At 45.2% G+C, this 21,856-nt stretch overlaps 1 protein-coding gene across 1 annotated transcript in view; it reads right to left on the bottom strand.

Moving 5' to 3' along the window:
• Positions 1–21,856, bottom strand: part of xpr1a (xenotropic and polytropic retrovirus receptor 1a) — a 48,168-nt gene that overhangs the window by 6,851 nt on the left and 19,461 nt on the right. The window contains exons 3-10 of the mRNA XM_003974191.3: positions 6,079–6,180; positions 4,017–4,237; positions 3,783–3,932; positions 3,617–3,700; positions 2,953–3,034; positions 2,623–2,810; positions 2,352–2,531; positions 587–755 (exon numbers count right to left, since the gene is read on the bottom strand). Of these exons, the coding sequence (XP_003974240.1) occupies positions 587–755; positions 2,352–2,531; positions 2,623–2,810; positions 2,953–3,034; positions 3,617–3,700; positions 3,783–3,932; positions 4,017–4,237; positions 6,079–6,180 (1,176 nt within the window). The remainder of the gene's footprint in view (positions 1–586; positions 756–2,351; positions 2,532–2,622; positions 2,811–2,952; positions 3,035–3,616; positions 3,701–3,782; positions 3,933–4,016; positions 4,238–6,078; positions 6,181–21,856) is intronic.

Below are 21,856 nucleotides of genomic sequence, written 5' to 3'. Positions count from 1 at the left end.
AAGGAAATAATCTTGTCGCTCCTGTCTGTCTTATGGCAGCCTGCCGCCACCTTCTCCTCTTCATCATCAACACACCACGACCTTCATCACCAAACATTTGCACGCCGTCAGCTCAGCCATAACTGGCTGCGAGCAGGCCAAGGCGTTGCCTTTGCTGGATTTTAAACATGTATTGTCAAATTCGTTTGGATGTCAGCTTGGTGATTTTCTTTGGTTTAATGTTTGCAAGTGCACTTTGTTGCTCCACCTTCCATAGTGGTTGACCTACGGGGGTACGACTGTATGTCCTATGTTGTTTGTGGCTCTAATTTAAGAAGGAACATGAAATTTTTCGTAATTACTGCTAATAGAGAGGAAAGAATATGAATAACAGTGTGTTTTACTATAAATGTTCCAATAACCAAAGCACATAATGATTAGATTAAGTTCTATAACATGATTTTATACCAGTGCTTATTGATATTTTGTCATAAAGAGGGTTTTAATTGACCCTGAACGTTGACCTACTCATTGTCCAAAAAGAAATAACCAAACTGAGGCGCAGGAGAACCGATTCTGCGTCGCTACAGACTCAACTACGCGTCACCTTTGGTCTTGGGCAGGAGACCCTTGCTGTTGCTCCACTGCAGCTCGAAGATGTAGAAGCAGGCGAGATACTCCAGGTCCATCAGAACAACCACCAGAGAGTTCAGCTGATCCGCCAGCCAGAAGTCTGCAAACTCCACCCGGTGGAACGGCGCCGTGAAGACGCGGAACTGCAGGTGAGACGGGGCAGAAGATCAGAGGCATTTATATTGAAACAAACTGCCTGGTGCATTTCAGGAAAGACTGAGACTGACCTTGGAAATATTAAAGGAAAACCTTTCACACAAGACCCGCCAATTAACATTTGAGTGTAAAGCTGGAGACAAAAGCTCTGAAAAACCTGTTACACACACACACACTTTATCAGCGCGCTGCAGGACGCGCTAATAAGTCACACTTCCTGTATGCGTGCACGCATCCCGTGTGTTTGTTTGTGTGTCGGGGCTCACGGGGATTCAGCACTAATCCCCGAGCCAACCTTGGGGCATCTTGCGGCGTGCCTCGGCGTCTACGGTGTTGTTCTTTGGGATGCGACGTTTGGCAGGAGCTCAGTTATTGACCACGCTTTGTAAAACGATACAACCCCGCACGGCTCGCTCCATCCACCCCCCCAGGCCACTTCTGACATTCAGCCTCCCTCAATGTGTGCATTCAGACAAACACACAACTCGCTCCCCTTGAAAATGTCAAAGAGTATTGATCATTTTTGTCTCTCTTATTTTTACATATACCTCATCAGTATGTATTTCTGTTATGCTGTCATTCACCGGTCGTATCGATCGGACAACCGCTTCTCTTGCGTCCTCTCACAAAGCCGACAGCAGAGGCGCGGTTATGATTAATTTCCTGAGCAAACACCAGTAATTCAGTCAGAGATAAAAAAAAAAAAAAGAAATTAGTCTGTCTGGGCTGTGCTGCCATAACAAAGAAGCACAACAGAATGCTTAATAGCATCGCGAGCAAGTGGAGGCGACTTATTCTTTCAATAATATTTCGATTTCCCCTCAAACATCTTTAGCAGCTGATTGCTTATTACCAGAAATCAGCTGAAATCAGCTCTGATTGCTGGGGACCAATCAGGGCTGCAGCATATTACTGTCAGAGGGGCAATGAGGGAGTGTTGCCGAGGACTGTGGGGAGCTATGAAGGGAAGGACAAGAACACCGGGAGGGGGTCTGCTGCTGCCGCTGGAGGAGGTGGCAGATGAAGACGAGGAGGAGGGACGGAGGAGCTCAGGGCATCAGCATACTGATAGATCTGTGCCTGTAATGATTGCACAGTCACAACCTCCACCTCCCCTGGGACGAGGCTGCATTCTATTATCGCTGAACTCTCTTCTGTCTTGATGCACCCCATTACTCTCTCTCTCTCTCCCTTCCACTCTCTCTCCCTGTCTCTCACTCTCTCTCCCTGTCTCTCACTCTCTCTCCCTGTCTCTCACTCTCTCTCCCTCTCTCTGGCCTGTAAGTCAGCGTAGACAAAGAACAGCCTGAACACAGGAGGGTTTTGTAAACATGGGAGTTGAGCGATATCTGAATAATACATTCCTTGTGAGATGGAGATGCAGGAGCGTGCACGAATTCACACACGCAACGTATTTAAATAAGTGCCCGCCGCACCGTACAGTAGCCGCTGGAAAAAGACACAGACGGTGTTGTTTTTATGTACATATTTATGTTAAATTCAACCCCCAGCTGACTCGGCGCTGCCGTCAGTCACAGTCAGGCTCCACGTAAGCGAGGCGGTACTGGAGTAATTGGACTGACCAGCAGCTTGAGGAGCCAGAAACGAGATTTGTAGTAGCAGGTTTTGAAGGGGTTGATGAGGAAGAGCATCATGAAGCCGTAGAGGATCAGGGGGTTGATCTGCATGGGGACGTAGATGTACTCGGAGTACAGGCAGGAGAGGATGCTGAGACACCACAGCACGCCCAGGAACCCTGCGATCTGCCAGAAACAGAGGAGGGCGGCGCCAAAACAAGGAGTGAATATTCTGCTCTCCAGAAAAAGGTAGCCGTCGGGGTTTCCGCAATCTGACCTCAAACAGGTGCTGGTGCGAGAGGTTGTTTCGAGGGTTGATCTCGAAGATGAGGACATGGTTGACTCCGGCTTGTCTCCACCCATACGTGTTGATCCCCAGGAGGAAGATAAACTGGATCAACAGGAAACCGCCCCGGTAGATGCGCACCATCGGCCACACGTTCTCGAAGCGCATGAACACAACACCTGATAAACCAGAGCGGATGTGCCGATAAGAATCCGGCAGCAAGTTAAAAAAGACAATGACGCTCCGAGTGACGGAAAACAGGCCGCGCCAGGTTCAGCAGGATATGAAACATTTATGAATGCGGTGATCCACTTGACTTACCGGTGAGGATGAAGGAGATGGCGAGAATAATAAAGAAGCCGCAGTAGAGACCGACGCGGAAGGTTGTCCAGGCCAAAGCGGGCTGAAAGAGGCAGAGAAAACAAAGCCCCCACCATAAATAACACTGCATTTTAGCTCCTGTGAAAACCATCCAGACTCCTCTGACTCTTTGTATATGATCAGATATATATTCCTGCTGATGTGACTGTTTTGAATTGGACAGATCGATAGTCAGGCAGCATAAATCAAGTTGGACATGACAGTAATTAAAGCGGTCCTAACAGTGGATGTAACAGTGGGATGTAAAGAGCCACTATAGTCTGGACAGTTTCTGAAGGAGATTCCACATGTTCCACAGTAGAAAGGCACTTATAAAAATCAATACTGGATGCTCTTACGGGTTTTATCTTCTAACCTGCCTCCATTTCTCCTATAACTCTCCTCTCTCTTCTCAGCTTTTTTAAAATGTGTTTTGTTTTATTTCTACTCTGTTTTAAACGCCAGCAAGGCATTTAAAGCAATAAATTACAGTAAATTCAAGGAATAAAGACCACAAATTTAAACCTAGCTTAATTCAAAATTGTATTCTTTTGTTCCGTCGTCCTTGTGAAGTTTCAACACGTATATTTAGCAGAGGTTACAGGTTATAAACAGCCGTACTGACCTGAGCTGCCCCCAGCGGAGGAACTCGTAACCTCTTCATGGCCCTCTGACGATCTCCTCCCTCCAGCTCGGTGGTGACGAGCGTCTGCGCCCCAACGCACACAGACACAGTGGTTTAAAGCCAGTGTTGTGTAGTTCGTACCGTATGTGCAGGTGCGAGCAGGCACCTCCGTCTCCGAGATGAGCTGCGTGATCTTCTTGCAGGTGTAAAACGGCGCCACCTCCACGTGCGCCACGCGCCAGTCGGCCCCGCGAGGGGTGTCCAGGATTTTGTCATGCTTCTTCAGGATCTTACGGAACCCGGTGAAGTTTAGGTTCTGCGGAGAGCAACAAGAGGAGAACCGTGATGGCGTTTCCGTGGCAGAGAGCGAAGGAAGCCTGGTGGTTACGGGATCAGAAACCTGGTAGTTCTGCAGCAGGATGAGGCTGAGATAGAACTCGCTGAAGGCGAGCTTCAGGTCCTTGATATTGTGGTGCTTGCAGCGCTCCTCCTGGGACAGGTGGAACACCGTCTTGCGTTTCCGCAGGCCCGGCGGGGCGTTGCTCTCGCGCTGTGCATCCAGGGACGACTGCAGCTCATTCTGCAGAGTGGCGAAGCGTCTCTGGGCCTCAGCGAGTTTCTCTACACATAAGAGAGCAGTCAATAGCATGAAGTTTGGGCTGGAATGCACCAATCTGTCTGAACAAGTATTTATTTTTTTTAAATCATTATTATTTCGGATGACTGATGAGAGGCAAATGCTTTTGGACATCCTTGAGCTTGGTAGGAGTCGGATAAGATGATAAGCATCGTCTCCCCTTGTTCTGCTGCGCAAGCACAGAGGCTGTTAGGCTGAAATGACATGTAAATGCAGCAGAGGGAAGGACATTAACTGGGTCAGGGATGGGCTAATAAACCAAACAAATGAGAGGGAGGCCAGAGGAGCCAATCACACACTCCACGAGCACGGACCTACATTTCATTAGGCCCGTGCCTCGTTTTGTCTACCTACTTAATAAAAATGATTAGTGTCAACTAATCTACTGTTTTTGTTCTTCAATTTGAAGTCTCCAATTTAATTTAAGTCTCAAAGATCTACTGGCCTGCTTTTTGTTAGGCTACTGGAGGCAGCAGCAAAGCTCACACATGCAGATTTCACGTTATTTTCTTGCTGATGGCGAGTTTGTGCCCGAGACTCAGTAGTGATTAGTCTGATATCATGCACGTGAGATCATCTACGTATTGACAGAATGTCCCACTGCGTCCTTTATTTTCTTCGATAGTCACTTTTGCTGGATTATATTTCACCTTATAGTCACAAAAGCTAATGCAAATGACTGAACTTGGTATAAGCTGATGCAGAAATCAATAAAGAGCAGGAAGTCAAGACAAACCCCAAGAATGGTACAATAAATCTGGCGAAGGAATTTTTTTGGTCTGAATGCGGCATTTCATTTTTTTTAAAAAGTCATCACCCTATAAAGATAAAAGAGTGTTGCAAGCTCAGAGCAGCAAATTGGATTTGAGAGGTCGAGGACCCCTTTCAGAGGGAGATACAGGGTGAAAGAGGATGTTGAGGAAGGAATCATCTGTAAAAGCACAAACTGCTTCCTTACAAATCATCTAAACTACTAAAATACTGCCACGCACCTTTGATTTACTGAGGTTTTAATAAAAGAAACCCCACAGAAGACAAGATCCAATCCAACTCCAGTTTAGACAAGATGAAGACTACATTTAGTCACTTGAAGTACTTTCAAAGTAATAACAATCAAACAGCTCAATAACAGCTCATAAAGGATCTTGAGGTGGACGACAGCACAGTAAAATGATGCTAAAGCTATAAATGTGGATCGCTAATAGATTTATACTAACAACAGGAGAAACTGGCAACACTGCATCTGTGTGCAAAAGGCAGGAATGTGGATATCCGCAGTTGTTGAAAAATCAAACTGAAGAGGTTCGAGGTCGATCGTCTCCCTCCTGACATTCTCCACCATCAGATCTATCGTGTTCATGAGCTGCTCTGATTCATGCGTCCTCCACTTACATCCTTATCAAGATGAACTGGAATAATCTCGCCATTCAACCTTGGCCCTCGGCTGACCTGCCCTTCCACAAACAGCCGGTAGAGGAAGCACTATTCATCTTGAGACATCATCCACCTGAGCCTAAGTTCGAATCAGGAGGCAACCATGTGGCACCACAACGTCAGAATATATGATGACTTCTGTCTCGTGTTTCACGGCGCGCACACATTCTTCCTGCCACTCCCTAAAATACACGTAGGACGGCCTGCTGACATAAATACAGTACACAGTGGCTGTGTCAATCAAGCAGTGATAGGCAGAGAAAATAAGATCATGTCTGAATTTTAAAACTTGAAATTAGTGTCATTATTTCCTCATAGTGTTGCTGATAGTTCCTTACTGCAGTCCTACACTCAGAATCAAAGTACATCTCTGCTTAAAGTTTATAAATACCTGAATAGAACGTGTTGATTTTCAGGAGCTCCTTCTCACAGGTCTGGAAAAACCGTTCCTCAAACTTGGCAAAGTATCTCTTCACCGTGTCTTCATCTGCAACTGGAGGAAGAAGAAGATGCAGGTGTGAACTACTGAAAGGACACAAGTGTGCAGTCTCAACGCAGAGATGATCTTCGGGAGAACAGTAAAAGGAAACACACCAACATGAGTTGGAATGACAACAATGAAAAGAAGAAGAAGCCGTGACTGTACTTAGACACCTTGAATACAGGAAAATACAGGAAATGTGTCTCTGATTTCTCTTTCTGTGAATGCTTCTGATGGAAAAGGTGGAAAAAATTAACAGTTCCATAAAGAAAACAAATAAAGATGTAGCGCCTTATCCAATCATGCGATCTAGAAGTGCATTACTGTAGGTGTGTTCTTGTAAGTTCATCTGCACTCAGCCAAACAGACATCCGTTCAGGGTGGGAATTAGATCAGCCGCTTCCTTCCGCTTCCCTTCGGTCTGAAAAACTCGGCCCGTCTTTTTTCAGGGAAAAGTAAATTCAATCAGCATCGATGCTCTGACTCACATGATCCTGGGGCTCATTCATGGCAGGGTACCTGTCTAAGGCCAGGCCAGGCCAGCAGCCATGATCTACACTCACTTTACACCAAACCGCCTCGGCATTCACCTTCTGGCACCACCAGAATCATCAAACTAGAATCAAGAAGTCTGAGCAGTACGGTCGGGTCAGGCAGTGACAACACAGACATTAGCAGTTATATAAAAGGAGGCTCAGCTGCCGGTAGATGGAAAAACCTTGTCTTCCACACAGTAATAGAAAGCGAGGCCCCCAGGCGGAGGCCCGTCAATAGCACCTCACGCTCACGCGTACCCACACATGCAGCTGGGAGGAAAAGGTTGGTAGAAAAACATTCGATTGCGCTTTTATAGTTCAGCAGCTTTACAAGGAAAATAAATGAGAAACTGCCTCCACGCATGAATAAATAAACAATTTTTGAGCTTAATAAAGGCCATTATAAAAAGAGTTGTAGTCAGACTGTGGAAAATAAAGAGAAGACACAGAGACCCACGCAAAAGTGCTCATTAAACATCCGGAACGAAGCTGTGGCGACCGATGGCCATCGAATTATAGGGCCAATTTATAATAGTTAACAAACTTGATCAAAGTTTGGACAAAGGAGGAACAGAGCTTAAAAAGAACAGAGGGGAAGGATGGATGGAGGAATGCTGACCGATCAGCTGACTCGCAGGGCTGCTGAAGGACCGAGAACTCGGCTCCTCGTCGCGGTGAAACAGAATGAATGATGAGCTGCTGCGCTCCTTTGTTTAGACCCGCAGGCGCACAGGAATCGGGCCTGCGCTGTAATTCAGAGTAAAATGTTTGACAGCTAATGACCACTTTATGTGAGTGAGGCCCGAAGGACAGAGACGCAGAGGCAGGAGGAGGGGAAGAACAGAAGTGACGCAGCTCCCGTCATTTAACAGTTTCTAGTGACGCACATTTAATCTGGCTTTAAAAATGCACCCAAACTGAAGATGCTTGCTTAAATTGGATTGTGGGTTTTCCCCACCCTCACCCTCGGTGGATCCCATCATATTCATGCAGCAGGTGTGAGAACATGAAATGGTTTATATAAAATGACCTCCTGCTCCCGTTTCTTTGTTTGCTACCGACCTTGTGCCCACAGCGGAGGTGAGTGTGTGTGTGTGTTTCACGCATCTTTGTGTTCACGCGTATCTGTGTGTGAGGGCTGTGATGTCGTAGAACAAAGGGCCCCGTCAGAGCCAGTTCATCCTTGCAGCTGTTTCCCTGAAGCTGCGGCTGTAGATGCAGCTTTGGTTCCACAAATTTATTGTTATATATCTGTGTTCACAGATTTAGGACATCCCAGGACACTGATATACTGAACATTATTGAGAGGACACAGAAGCGAATCACAACAATGTGCATGAAAATTAATGTAGACAGCGTTTACACTGAAGCGCCACCGGACTGTTTTTTTCCATCATTTTTTCATTCTTATTGAGACAAAAACATTCACTAGTAGCAAAAAAAAAAAAACCCCAGGATTCCCAGGGTGGTTTCCAGAAGACAGCCCCCACTGTCTCTCAACTAACCCCATCTTCTGTAGATTGTATAAATAAATGATGAGACAGCCTCCCCACAACCCTCTAACCCCCAAAACCCTTCATACACACACGCGCACGCACGCACACAGACCCCAACCCCCACCTCTTTATTCCGCCACGCAGGGACTCACTGACAAGTCCCTGTAAAACCAGCACATAAATCCTTCATGGACACGCTCCTACCTGCTGACAGTGAGCGGGAACGGCATCGACGTGGCTAAAAACGTCTTCTAGAGCTGCGACACGCTAAAACCAACAGCTGTTAAATTCTCACAGATTGAATGTGTAAAACGAGGATGGGGATCGGTGGTTTCCTCCCGGTTCTCTGATATCATCAGCAGACCCAGAGAGATGGAGGTCACAGCATCGCCACTGTTCTCTAAGATAACACACAGGTAAGTTAAACATCCCTGAAGTCAGTTTATCTCATTTAATGACACCACACTGCAAGATTTGCTCTAACTATATTCCTATTATATCCCTGTCATGGGAGCTAAACAGGGCCATCATATTATAACTGTTATTAGCTCTCTGGTATCTCCCCAAACACACAAGCATAACTCACGAATGAGAAGGACAAACTCAGCAATAAAAGAAAATAGGACTGCGTTAACTCTGGACTAATATTATGATATAAAAAGACAAAGAGAGTGGGCGCAGGAATCCAGGCTCTTAAGACAGAAACGCAACGCTAAATTCAGAAAAACAACCCCCCCTTCCCGTCTCCTTCCCCATCTCTCTCCATTCTATTCCCATTCGGCCCTGCAGCCACAATTAATTCTACCAATCATCTCCCTCATCGAGGCCAGGGGAGCATTAAGAATGCACACTCGCTGGGCCACACCACCGGCCATGGAAGACCCGAGGCGGGACGGGGAGCTACTCCCGGACCGCCCTGCATGTTTATGCTGCCAGACTACGAGCCGAGGGGCGCCAAAGAAACACACTACCCTGGCAAAGAGCAGCGAGACGAGAGAGAATCACACATTCGACACACCCTGAGATGTGTTAATATCTGTGTGTGTGTGTGTGTGTGTGTGTGTGTGTGTGTGTGTGTGTGTGCGTGTGTGTGTGTGTGTGTGTGTGTGCTTGAGCGGGAGAGATAAAGGAAGATGGTGCGAGTGTGATTCACACGTGATGGGTGTATTACCAGCAGCCAAGTCAATGCAGGGGGCCAGATGGGGTGTGAGATGTTCCTGGGATCCAGACAAAACAAAAGAGACCAGAGAAGTGGATGGAGAGAGGTGGAAACTCAGCAAAAGTGGCTACGATGAGACAAAAATAGATGCTGCCGAAGGGCAACGACAGACATAAAGATAGATGAGACATCCTGAGAACTGGGCTGCAAAGAAATTGGACTTGAGTCTGTCTGAATTCTATTTAGCTTCTTCAGAGCGACAGCAATAGTGCGCCATAAACACGTTCCTGCTAAACTGCTGCAGCAATTTGTCATTGCAATGATAGATCTGGACTATTTAAGGTCAACTTGATCAGCCCCACGAGTGTAGCGTAAAATGATTGTCTAAATAGCCCAGTTGTCCTTTAAGCTGCTCACAATAGGGCGTTTTTATATATTCAAAACTTGTTTTTTTCCTGAAACAAAGTTGCCAGGGCCTTCAAAGTAGGTCAGGTTTGTAACAGACAGCACAAAAAACACTGTGATGATTCAAAATGTTCACTGGGGAGATAAATGAGGATGATCGAACGCAAACAGGAGATTAAAGGGGAATAAGGGAAATGAGGTGGAACAGAGCAAAGGCAAATAAGTAGGCCACGAATTCTTCCAATCACGCAAACAGGAAGTTCAGAGTATTATTGACTGTGGGAAGATGGAGAGTCAACAATTCACTGTCTTTATTCCCCTTCTCTCCCCTTTATGCTGATGTGGGGCGTTATCTCTGACAGTCAGAGCGAGAGACATTTTAGGAAGAATATTTCTCTAAACAGGACCTTGAAGATCAGAGACTGGATGTCTCTTGACAGGTAGATGGAATCGGATGGAAAAGCCAAACTGATAACAGCTGGAATTCAGCACTGTTTTTACCTGAGTCATCAGGTAAAAATGTTGGCTGAGACTTTTTAGAACTCTGCCAGACATCCGACACCCTCGTAGGACCAGAATATTTAGACGTAATAGAACGAAAATATTAATCTCATAGCAAGAACTGCAGGGGATTTTTCTGATTTATAATGAACCGTGGAGCATTTGGGCAGCTTATATTTCTCAGGCCTGCATTTTTCAGAGGGGTTTTTCATCTGATTATTCCCAGTATCACATTCCTTTAGCACAGTCTTTCACTTATGAAGGATGTGGATGAGTATCAGTGTCTTAGTATGCAAACACACGCACAACCCAGATCCATTATTAAACACAATCCCAGCAAATCTAATCAAAAAGATTAGATTTCATGGAGCTTCTGTCTAACATAAAAGGAGAAATAAATGGATTTCTTTTAACATTGTCATTTTAGCTGTTAAAACGCCATCAGCTATGCAAAAACTCTTCAGGAAGGCTCCAACAATGGATATTTTCTGTGTGGTTTATCATACTGGCTTGCTGTGAGGGGAGCAGGACAACAGGGCTGCGCAGTTCGCTGACGGTTGAAAAAAGTTTGCAGCGTGCAAAAAACTTCTGAGGAAATTAGATCAGGTGTGCAACAGGAAGGAAAAGAAACAAAGAAGGCTCCCGCAGCAAAGACACCAGGCCTGGCCTGAGGAGTGTGTCTGTATAATCATGTGTGTTCTTGCTTCGTACGTTTTCTGGGGTAAGAATAACTTTCCTGTAAAGTCTCAATGTCAGCTAGTTCTTTTAGGGGAATCTAATTCACTGCAGGATAAGAATCGCGCAAAAAAATGGGCAGAAATAAGAAATAATAATTTCCTTATTTTTATTTCTTTCCCCCACAGCTGAAAAAACCCTCAGCTGATATCATCCCACCCTCTGATCTGTTCTCGGGATCAGCAACAGGCAGTTTAACCCCATTAGTCGGGCCTGTTCAACACGGTCACGCCTCATTAAAATCACAATAAGGTTTATGTTCCCCCCTCAGTCTTACACAAACATGACTGATATTAATCTTCGTCCTGTCAGTGACGATAAAGAGACCATCTGAAACGCTGCTGATGTCTCATTTCACCCCTGTGCTGCCTCACGCTGCAGCCTTTCTGCCTCTGTCCACACAATATTGCCCCTGTGGCTCACTGAAGATAGATAGATAGATAGATAGATAGATAGATAGATAGATAGATAGATAGATAGATAGATAGATAGATAGATAGATAGATAGATAGATAGATAGATAGATAGATAGATAGATAGATAGATGGATGGATGGATGGATGGATGGATGGATGGATGGATGGATGGATGGATGGATGGATGGATGGATGGATGGATGGATGGATGGATGGATGGATGGATGGATGGATGGATGGATGGATGGATGGATGGGTGGATGGATGGATGGATGGATGATGATGATGGATAGATAGATAGATAGATAGATAGATAGATAGATAGATAGATAGATAGATAGATAGATAGATAGATAGATAGATAGGTAGGTAGGTAGGTAGATGGACGGACAGACATAGATAGATAGATAGATAGATAGATAGATAGATAGATAGATAGATAGATAGATAGATAGATAGATAGATAGATAGATAGATAGATAGATAGATAGATAGATAGATAGATAGGTAGGTAGGTAGGTAGGTAGGTAGGTAGATTAGCTCTGTATCTCCCGTCTGATGGTAGCAGCTTGAACAGAGGGTGTCCACCATGAGCTGAGTCCTTCACTAGGTTTCTGACTATTGTGAGGCAGCAGGAAACGTGCGCTCGGGCAGCTGATGATCTTCTGAGTGGTGGCGATGACTCTCTGGAGCACTTTTCTGTCTGTGGCTGATGAACCAAATACAGACACAATAGAGCAGAAAGCTCTCCACAGGGCAACGGCAGAAGGTTGCCACCAGCTTCACAGACAGTTGTTGCTTCCTGGGGAGTCTCTGCTGGGCCGTCTTCACAAGCGCTGCGGCGTGGGGGCCGCAGGTAAGGTGCTCCTCGATGGTGAAGCCCAGGAGCTTGAAGCCAACCACCCTCTCCACACCGTCCCCACTGATGACAGGGGCTGATGTCTGCTTTCGTCCTCATGTAGTCCACTGTGGTAGTTTGGTCTCAGCAGTGTTGAGGAACAAGTTGTCGCCTTTGCACCTCATGACAGCTGGTAGACACGCAACCAGGCGGAAACCACAAACAGGCCCCCACTAACATGCATGTAGCAGTCTGCGTCCTCAGAAGACGTCATCGGGGTCTGCAGGTACGTTTTGTAATCTACCGTCAGAGTAACAAACACAAACATGCATAAATACACACAAATACACACTAAAGGGTCTTTGTACAGCAGGACCTTTCGGGTGCTTTCATGAGCACAACCCTAATGAGACGATCTGATGCTGGCATGTAAGACTGGTGCCCCTGTGAACAACGCAGCCAGAGGAGCTGTCCTGTTGGCTTTGCATGGCCTTGCATCATCTGCATCGGCTCTATTCTGATCTCAATCTGCTCCAGCGCAGCGAGGTTACACTGCACACACTCAGTGTGTTGTAAGAGTGCTTCAGACAGCAAAAAAAACGTTGAGACTGAAGGTGGGAATAAGGCCAAATTTGTTCTAAAGACGACTGCAAAGTGCAGAGATCTGCTTTCGGCTGCACCGTTTGTCGATCTGATCGGAAAGACTTGAAATGAACTGCGCTGGGCCGAAAGTAGCGAGGGAGGACCAGGCCTGGCGTGATGAAATAAGATAAACAATAAAAGGGGTGAGGAATGAACAGAACATGAAAGAAAAGCCCTTTTAAGGCCACTGTAGAATAATGTATTATGTTGAAAAGACAATTATTTTCTTTAAAATAAGACCTGGAGACTGTTGGATCGCAATACCTCCTGTATGTAGCTGCCGATCCGCGTGTTCGTTGAATGAAGACTTCGAGAAGTAAAGTACCAATTTCAAAATGTATTTAACAATAGAATCAATTCCAGACACAAATATTACAGAGCTCCGGGCCAGTTCATAACCCTAGCAACAACAGAGTCAATTGTCAGGGCATGAAGTCTGACAAGCTAACTATCCCTTGGCCCAGTCCTTTATAGTCACACACATGCAAATTCACAATGTCCATGCAATCCCCCGCTGAGATGTCCCCGTCCTCTTCCTCCAGTCCCTTTGGTGTTGGTAGAGTTCTTCTCTTCCATTGTTTTCCCAGGCCAGATCCCATTCTTCATGCAAATGTGATCATCATCAACCCCCCTGATGTCCTGTTTACAATGAGTGTTTGACACCCCCTGCCTGACTGGCTCCTGAGATAACAGTAGATCAAACAACAATCCTGCAAATGTCTCTGTTCTTAATTACATTTAGTCTACCTTGCCTAACTTCTAAGGGAAGACAGGAACATATGGTGAAACACATAACAACAAGATAAAGACAATTCTCAACAATCCCCCTTTTGGCCTAGCCTAAGCTAGGCCAATACAACAATTCATTGACAACTCCTCTTGATGTAATGAAGAATAATAGACGTTTAATCATGGTGCCATCGTCTTTAGATGTTCCTCGATCCGTCCAAGCGTTCTCTGTGAATTATCTGCTGGGGTACATTGATTCCAGTAATACCAGTGTTAGGGTTAATGTGTTAGGGTGTTAGTATGTTAGGGTTAGGGTTAACATGTAATGTTCGCTCTGCAACTTCAAAGTGGCCCGTCCACCTGTGCTCTGACCACTCTGCTTGATGACTCTCAGAAGAACCCACTCAGCTGTGTGTGAAATTCCTGGATCCTTACTGACTGGTTACAGAGGTTGCCTGTTGGGAGAGAACTTAGAGATTCGTTTTTAGTTGAACAAAATAAAATCTACATTTCATAAAAGTACCGGGCTGGCCTATGGTTTGTAAATCTCTATTCTTAAAATGAGTTCCATTGTCAAATCTAATTTATTTGGGGAAACCATGTGTCAGATTAATCAAAAATTTAATAACACTTTTTGGCTCTTCTATTTTCACGGGAACCGCCTCTGGCCAGCCAGTGTATGCATCCACTGCGACCAAGAGGTATCGGAACCCATTGACCCTATCTAACATATCAGTGTAATCTATAATTTTCTTGCCCTGCCATGGGGCCACTGGAAACTTCGAATTGTGGTCGAATTGTTAATTTTACCTTAAAGTGTGTACATATTGAGCATTCTCTGCATCATTCGTGGTTCCCGCAGTGTGTCAGGCCGTGGGCCTCTTCCAGAGCGGCATCTAACAGACCGGGCGGGAGAACAGGTCTGCCGTCTGGGACCCGCCAAATTCCTTCAACTTTCACAGCCCCCCTTTTCCTTCCAAACTGTTTTTTTTCATGTGGAGGAGCTTCTTCTTGATCACAACCAAGTCTTTCCCTGTCGTATCTTGTAAGCATTTCATAAACCGTTTTCTCTACCAACAACAAACTGTCACTTGGTTTATAACCTGCTGCCTTCGTTGCTGCCTGATCTGCCGCCTCATTACTTTTTCCCTCTAAAAAGTTCTCCTTGCTGTGACCTTTGCATTTTACAACTGCGACCTCCGCTGGTTCCACGAGTGCCTGTGTCAGTTGCCTCATCTCTACTTCATGTTTTATAGGTGAGCCTGATGCTGTGTTAAACCCTGCCATATTTATCCCTTCATGTGTGTGTGTGTTATGTGTGGTGCAGTTAAAATCTTGTCCATCCTGGTCTGTCTAAGTGAGGTCATGGTGAATGCTGCTGAACTGACCAGTGATACCACACTATGTGTTGTAAGAACTGTCAGAGCATGACCCATCACTAAATGTGCTGTCTTCTGTAAGAGTTTTGCTACCCCTGCCACATGCCTTACACATGGTGGCTGCCTGTTTTCAATGGGGTCCAGTATTATACTTGCATCCATTTATACTTTCCTGTCACCCCCTTTTTTCTGAAAGAGAACACCATTTGCTGTATGTTCTCCTTCAGAAACATCCAAAAAGAAAGTATCTTTATAATCTGGAACTGCCAAATGTGCAGCTGTGCTGAATGCCTGTTTAAGTACAATGAATGCTTTCTCTCCCTCAGTTGTCCATGTTAACCGGGCAGTCAAATTACGCATTCCCTGTTCATTCACCATTGTACGTAGGGGCGTAGACTTTTCTGAAAATGCAGGAATAAAATGTCTATTATAGCTTGCGAGACCCAGAAATGACAACATTTCCTTTACAGTCTCTTATACCAATCATTCTGTTCAGCAAAGTCGACCTGCGCAGCCACACCTTCAGGCCCAACACACAAACACGGTGATGTAATCATCCAGAAATTTCCCTGTAACTTTTCTCGAAACGCATCCTGATAGACCTCATTATTCCCACGGTCGTAAAATAGGGTGACATGATAGGGATCAACTGGCGGGGCAAAAGGACTTAGCATCGACAACCAGGACCTCCAGCTCTGAAACAATGCCACAACACCGACACCAGGTGAGGTCTCAGGCTCAGTTTCTCCCCAATAAATATCTGCCCACACCCCCTGTTCTGGCGAGGGTGTCGGACTCATCAGCATTTGTCCCTTCACACCTTGGTGTGAAATACAGCAGTTCAGTTTCATTCCATTAGGAAATTGCACCAAAATACCTTTATCTCCACACAGAATAGCTGCTCCTGTCCTCACCAGGAGATCTCGTCCCAACAGGTTGATATGGCAATGTGGTGAAATCAAAAAAGGGTGCAACACAGTCTGTCTGGCAACACGAGTCACTAATGACACCGAAAACGGCAGTCTCTCCGGTCTCCCTGAGAGCCCCACAAGCTTGACGGTGTCAGATGAGATCGGCTCCGTTGATAAATTCCATGAGATGGTGGAACACTGCCTGGTACCTCCGCGTAGTTGTGATATGGACAGTCCCTTTGCCAATGACCATACCCTTTGCAGGCGTGACACTGATCTCGGCCTAAGTACCCGCCTATCAAGCCGTATCCCTGCCCGCCGTGTCTCCCACACATGCCTCCCCTTGGACTGACCCAATAAGGGTTTATTGGAGCAAAATCTTCTGGCGGACCTAACTGATCTGGCTGCACCTGCCGAGAAAACTGCTGAACCATCTGTTTCTCTTCCTTTTGTTTATCATTAAGCTTTTTCAGTGCTTCATCTAACTGTATTTTTAGGAGCTGTTCCTGCGCTGTCATCACCTCCTCTTTCTTTCCCTGTTGTTTAGCTTTAAATGTGTTGATGTGGTGTGAAAGATGTCTCTCCCAGACATCCGCCGTAGTGCCTGGAAGGTCAGGATTTCCTTCCATGGCTTCTTTCACTAATTGTGGAAGTCCTAAAATTATTGCCTGACGGAATAAAGTAATGTGTAGATTATCTGAGCCAGGATGGCACCTTGTGGCACACATCCATTCCTCTTTAATCTCCTAATGCCAGCTGCCTGCTCTGTGTTAAACTAAAAAGGCTAAACATCCACTTGCCGCCTCCCTCTGCGGGTGGGGGCATCTTATCCACTAAACAATTGATATCTGTAATAGCAAATGGAACATATACTGGTTCCTGTCCTCCTCTTTTCTATATCAGAGGGGGCTGGAACTGTGGCATTCCTGAAACGGGCCCCTTACTCCGCGTGTGTATTTGTATTTGACCCGCCTCCTCATTATTTATGGCCCCTGTCAACGGTTCACCTCTATACTCACACTCACTCTCTTCCCATGATTCTAATTCACAATTTCCCGTACTTGAACCCTGATCCTTTTCATATAATTCTGTCTGAGGATGAACAAGCTCCTGATGCTCCAATTCCCCAATAAATGTAACCGGAATTTTGTATGTATCTGTCTTATTCTCACTCTCCTCTTTATCACTGCCATAAATCAATCTTGCCTTCTCCTCCCTGTGCTCAGCCCTGGCAAATCCTCCTGAGGGATCAACTTTTTTTATTTGATTGCTAGGTGTTTTAAAAATATCTAATGTAGATTTCTGACTATCCTGTTTTTTAAATGTAGTTTGTTGGGAGATTTTAGGGCGAACCACCTGAGCTTCCTCTCTAAATTCATTTTTTCCTACGTTATCTTCAATCTCTTCCTGTCCCTGTTTCATTCTGCTGACCTGTCTCCAAAGTTCACACACTGTCTCACGTAACTCCTGCAGTTCTTTATCTCTGTCCACATCTAACTGACCACTGTTAACAGTCAAAACTGGCAATTGATATGGGGGTGGGGAAGAGGTAGTAGGTAATGATGGGTAAAGAGTGGTGTTAAGTGTCAGTGTCTGATTTAAATCTTCTAATGGAGGCTTCTCTACATTGGGCACTCGTGTGACCCCTTTAGATCTGCAATTGTGCACCGCTGCACATGCCACAGCCACAACATGTATCCTTCTGCGCTTATCTTCTAACTCCTTACCCTGTTTCTGCCATGCTTTCCCTGCTATAAACCCTAATTTTGGATTATCCAAATGATCTTGTAATCTAGTGTGAATTTCTGACTCCCACTTACACAATGCTTCAGTTAAGTTAACCTTCACCTCTGGAGAAGGAAGAATCTTTTGCTTCTGAGCATCCTTCCACAACTTTTTTATTGCATCCAATTCTCTTTCCCTGACTTCTTTCATGTCACTCACCACCTGATCAAGAGTCCACTTCCACTGTTCTTCCACAGACCGAGGATAGGGAGAACATTCTCCCTGATCCCTACACGCTTTTCCACACTCCAGTTCCATCTTTAACTATGCTCCCAAGTGAGATTGAATGTGAATGACTCCAGCGGTCAACTCAATGCCTCAGTGAAACAAGCTTCTAGATCAAACGTCTTTGATCCGGTTCCACTCTGGGGGTTAATTCCCAAGGACAAAGAGCCTTTTAATTCACGTTCACTCTGGCACTTTTCCACCCCACACAAAAACACAAATCTCGGGCGTCGGGAGTGTCCGTCCCGTCAACTGCGCTCCGAGTCCCAACCCAAATCTTTATGATATACAGTGCACTGCATACAGCAATACAGCACTGTACTAGTTCCGGTTTACTCTAACCGTTACAGCACTGTACTAGTTACGGTTTACTCTAACCGTCTATTCCCTGTTTTTCAACAGTACTTCCCTGTGTATTTCAACAGTACTTCCCTGTATATTTCAACAGTACTTCCCTGTATATTTCAACAGTACTTCCCTGTATATTTCAACAGTACTTCCCTGTATATTTCAACAGTACTTCCTGCAGTCAATATTTTTATATTTGTATCTGGAATTTATAACTAGGACACTTCAATTGACAGTGACGACAAATTTTTGGAAATAGCCAATCTGCAGAGCTTGATTAAACAGGTGTCTGCTTACCTTTTTATTAGGGATCCCTTGTCGTCAGTTGTCCTCCGAAGTGACCGTTGTTGAATTCCTTGCCTCAGATGACTTCTCTCTTCATCACGTCGGGGTCACCAAATTGTTGGATCGCAATACCTCCTGTATGTAGCTGCCGATCCGCGTGTTCGTTGAATGAAGACTTCGAGAAGTAAAGTACCAATTTCAAAATGTATTTAACAATAGAATCAATTCCAGACACAAATATTACAGAGCTCCGGGCCAGTTCATAACCCTAGCAACAACAGAGTCAATTGTCAGGGCATGAAGTCTGACAAGCTAACTATCCCTTGGCCCAGTCCTTTATAGTCACACACATGCAAATTCACAATGTCCATGCAATCCCCCGCTGAGATGTCCCCGTCCTCTTCCTCCAGTCCCTTTGGTGTTGGTAGAGTTCTTCTCTTCCATTGTTTTCCCAGGCCAGATCCCATTCTTCATGCAAATGTGATCATCATCAACCCCCCTGATGTCCTGTTTACAATGAGTGTTTGACACCCCCTGCCTGACTGGCTCCTGAGATAACAGTAGATCAAACAACAATCCTGCAAATGTCTCTGTTCTTAATTACATTTAGTCTACCTTGCCTAACTTCTAAGGGAAGACAGGAACATATGGTGAAACACATAACAACAAGATAAAGACAATTCTCAACAAGACATTTTTGACAGCTATAATAACACAAAAGCACCTGGTTTGAGGAAAATTACTGTTCCATTTTCATCCGTCTGTGTGCGCGCGCGTGCGTGTGTGTGTGTGCATGCTGCTGATGCACTTGCTTTTCAGTGTCTTGTACCATTTTTGAAAGCTGGTTGGCTGGGCGTGACACTGTCATTACATCTCCCCTGGATCCTGTAGCCATTAGCAACCAATTCCGGGAGGTGGCCCCTCCGCTGCTGCGGCCAATTGCTGCAATATCCCCGTGCGCCTGTGCGCATGCATGCGAATGAGCAGGTGTTCTCTCTCATTTGGGTGTGAGTTCAACCCTTGATGTCTTGATAAAGCTCAGCGATAGGAAAACGGCGGTGGGCGTACGTGTTGATTGTTCCATGAAATGCCGCCTCACCATCACTCATTTACCCTCAATTTTATTTAACCGGGTCAGGAGAAATGTTCCAGGTCGGGATTTTATCTCCACGCCAACAAAGGAGATCCGCATTGCAGGTTGAACACAAAACTGCACAGCAGAAGGAAGCAGTCAGCCCAACATAATCAATAGGTGTTGATTAGGCCCACTCAGTACTTTTGTACTGCATGGCAAACAGCAGCCCCCTTTTTTCTGTGTGGCTGGAAATCAATACTCAGATCTGTGATTAGGCCAGGCTACACATCTGACTGAGCAGAGGAAAAGAGCAATACGCACCAACTGACTGTGAAATGAGGCTGGCAAAAGGCAACAGCCAGTGAGAGCTGGCTAAATAAACCATATTGTTGGTCCAGTTTCCCAGAACATTCATGCATGTAGCTCCAAGGCATCAGAGCATTTTATCAGCAGGCCACAACGTTTATGTGCGTTTCAAAGGCAGCAGAGAAGATCCAACGAATACAGAGCAGACGTTTGTGCAGATCCTACTTAACATCACCAGAAGAGCAGCAGGGTGCGGGCGAGGCTCCGTGTTTAGGGTTAGGGTTAGTAGTATGCAGTTTTCATTTGTGTGTCAGGATCTGTCAGTTTATCACCTTGATTTTCAGACCGACCGAGCATGTGTGTGTGTGCGTGTGTGTTTACATTAAAAACACTCCTGACACTCGTAAGAGTGAAATGAAAACCTTTTATAGTGAAAGTCCCACTGGGAGCAATGGTGTTTGTGGGTCTCTAACACTTTTAACACTCAACGAAATACAGATGTAAGGAGATAAAATTGTTAGCTGCATAAGCTTGTTGAATATGAACCTTATGAACAAAATTGTGTGTGTATGTGTAAATTACGTTAAATGGTAAATATCACATCAGATCAGTGTAGCCCCAAAATAAACTGTCCAATTATTAGGAATGACAGTTGTGTAGTTATGTCAGTTCTATTACTATGGAGGCTTGTCATGTGACCCCCAGAATGGGTGTGACCATACAAATGCCAGAGTGTGTCTAAGAGAAAAGAGAGAGAGAGAGAGAGAGAGAAAGAGAGAAGGAGTGCGTGTGTGTGTCTGTGTATTGACTTAGGAAAATTCAACTGAAGCCTAGAAATCTCTTCGACCTGGATAACTGGGAACATTCATCGACATACATAATAGCTACCTTACTGGATGGTGGGTGAGTTTAATCAGGCCAGTAATAAAAGCAGGAATGATGGGGGAGTTGGGAGGAGTGGGCGTGCATGCATGTGTGTGTGTGTGTGTGTGTGTCTTTAAGGGGGGTCCGTTGGGAGTTGCAGCTCTTTGTGTCTCTCAAATCCCTGAGGACCAGGACAACCTCTCCCTCTCACCTCCATCATGTCCCCACCTTCTCCTGACAATTCCTTTCCCTTCTTTCTTTCTTTCTTTCTTTCTTTCTTTCTTTCTTTCTTTCTTTCTTTCTTTCTTTCTTTCTTTCTTTCTTTCTTTAAGAATTAAGAATTTAACAAAAAAACCCAGATTATCCCTGTTGTATTGAAACACAAACACACACCCACACACACACACACACACACACACACACACACACACACACACACACGCACACACCTGTAAGACACTGCTGTGGGTGAGCAGACCTTTGCGTTGTGCTGATTGCCCCCTCCCAGCAGATGATAGATGTGACAGGGAAGGTGCTGGCGGCAGCTGGGAGCCCCAGCCCGGCTGATGGCTTATTCATTACACCAAGCTTCAACTGTCCTTTAAGGGCCTTAAAATGCTGCCGTGTAGAGCCGCGCTCAACACAAACACCTTTATTGTGATGGATGTGGCAGCAGAGGCCCCGCAGAATCTACAGGTACCAACCCTGCTGCTGGATCTGCAGCTGCTGGCCTTGGGAACGAGATCCTACACGTAAAATATGTCATTTGGTAAATAGGTATCTTAATATTTTTAACGGTATCTTAAGAAACCTGAAACATCGAAGAATTTTAGGAATATTACAGAATATTTACAATATTTAGAATCTTCTTGGACCTACTTCTTCCTTGTGTAATTATAAATCATCTTATTTTGCCTTTGAAGTCACAGCTAAATTTGAGGTTCCTCTTCCATGTTATTAATCTCCCGGCCAGTCCTCCATGACATTTTCATGCCTTCTGTTTTTGCACCACTGTGTGAAGCCCAAACATCTGCACTGGTTCCTTTAACAGCA

This window comes from Takifugu rubripes, chromosome 20, assembly GCF_901000725.2.
Source record: "Takifugu rubripes chromosome 20, fTakRub1.2, whole genome shotgun sequence".
NCBI lineage: Eukaryota > Metazoa > Chordata > Actinopteri > Tetraodontiformes > Tetraodontidae > Takifugu > Takifugu rubripes.
Note: the sequence above shows the minus strand (reverse complement) of the source record. Positions and strands in the feature narration are given on the sequence as shown.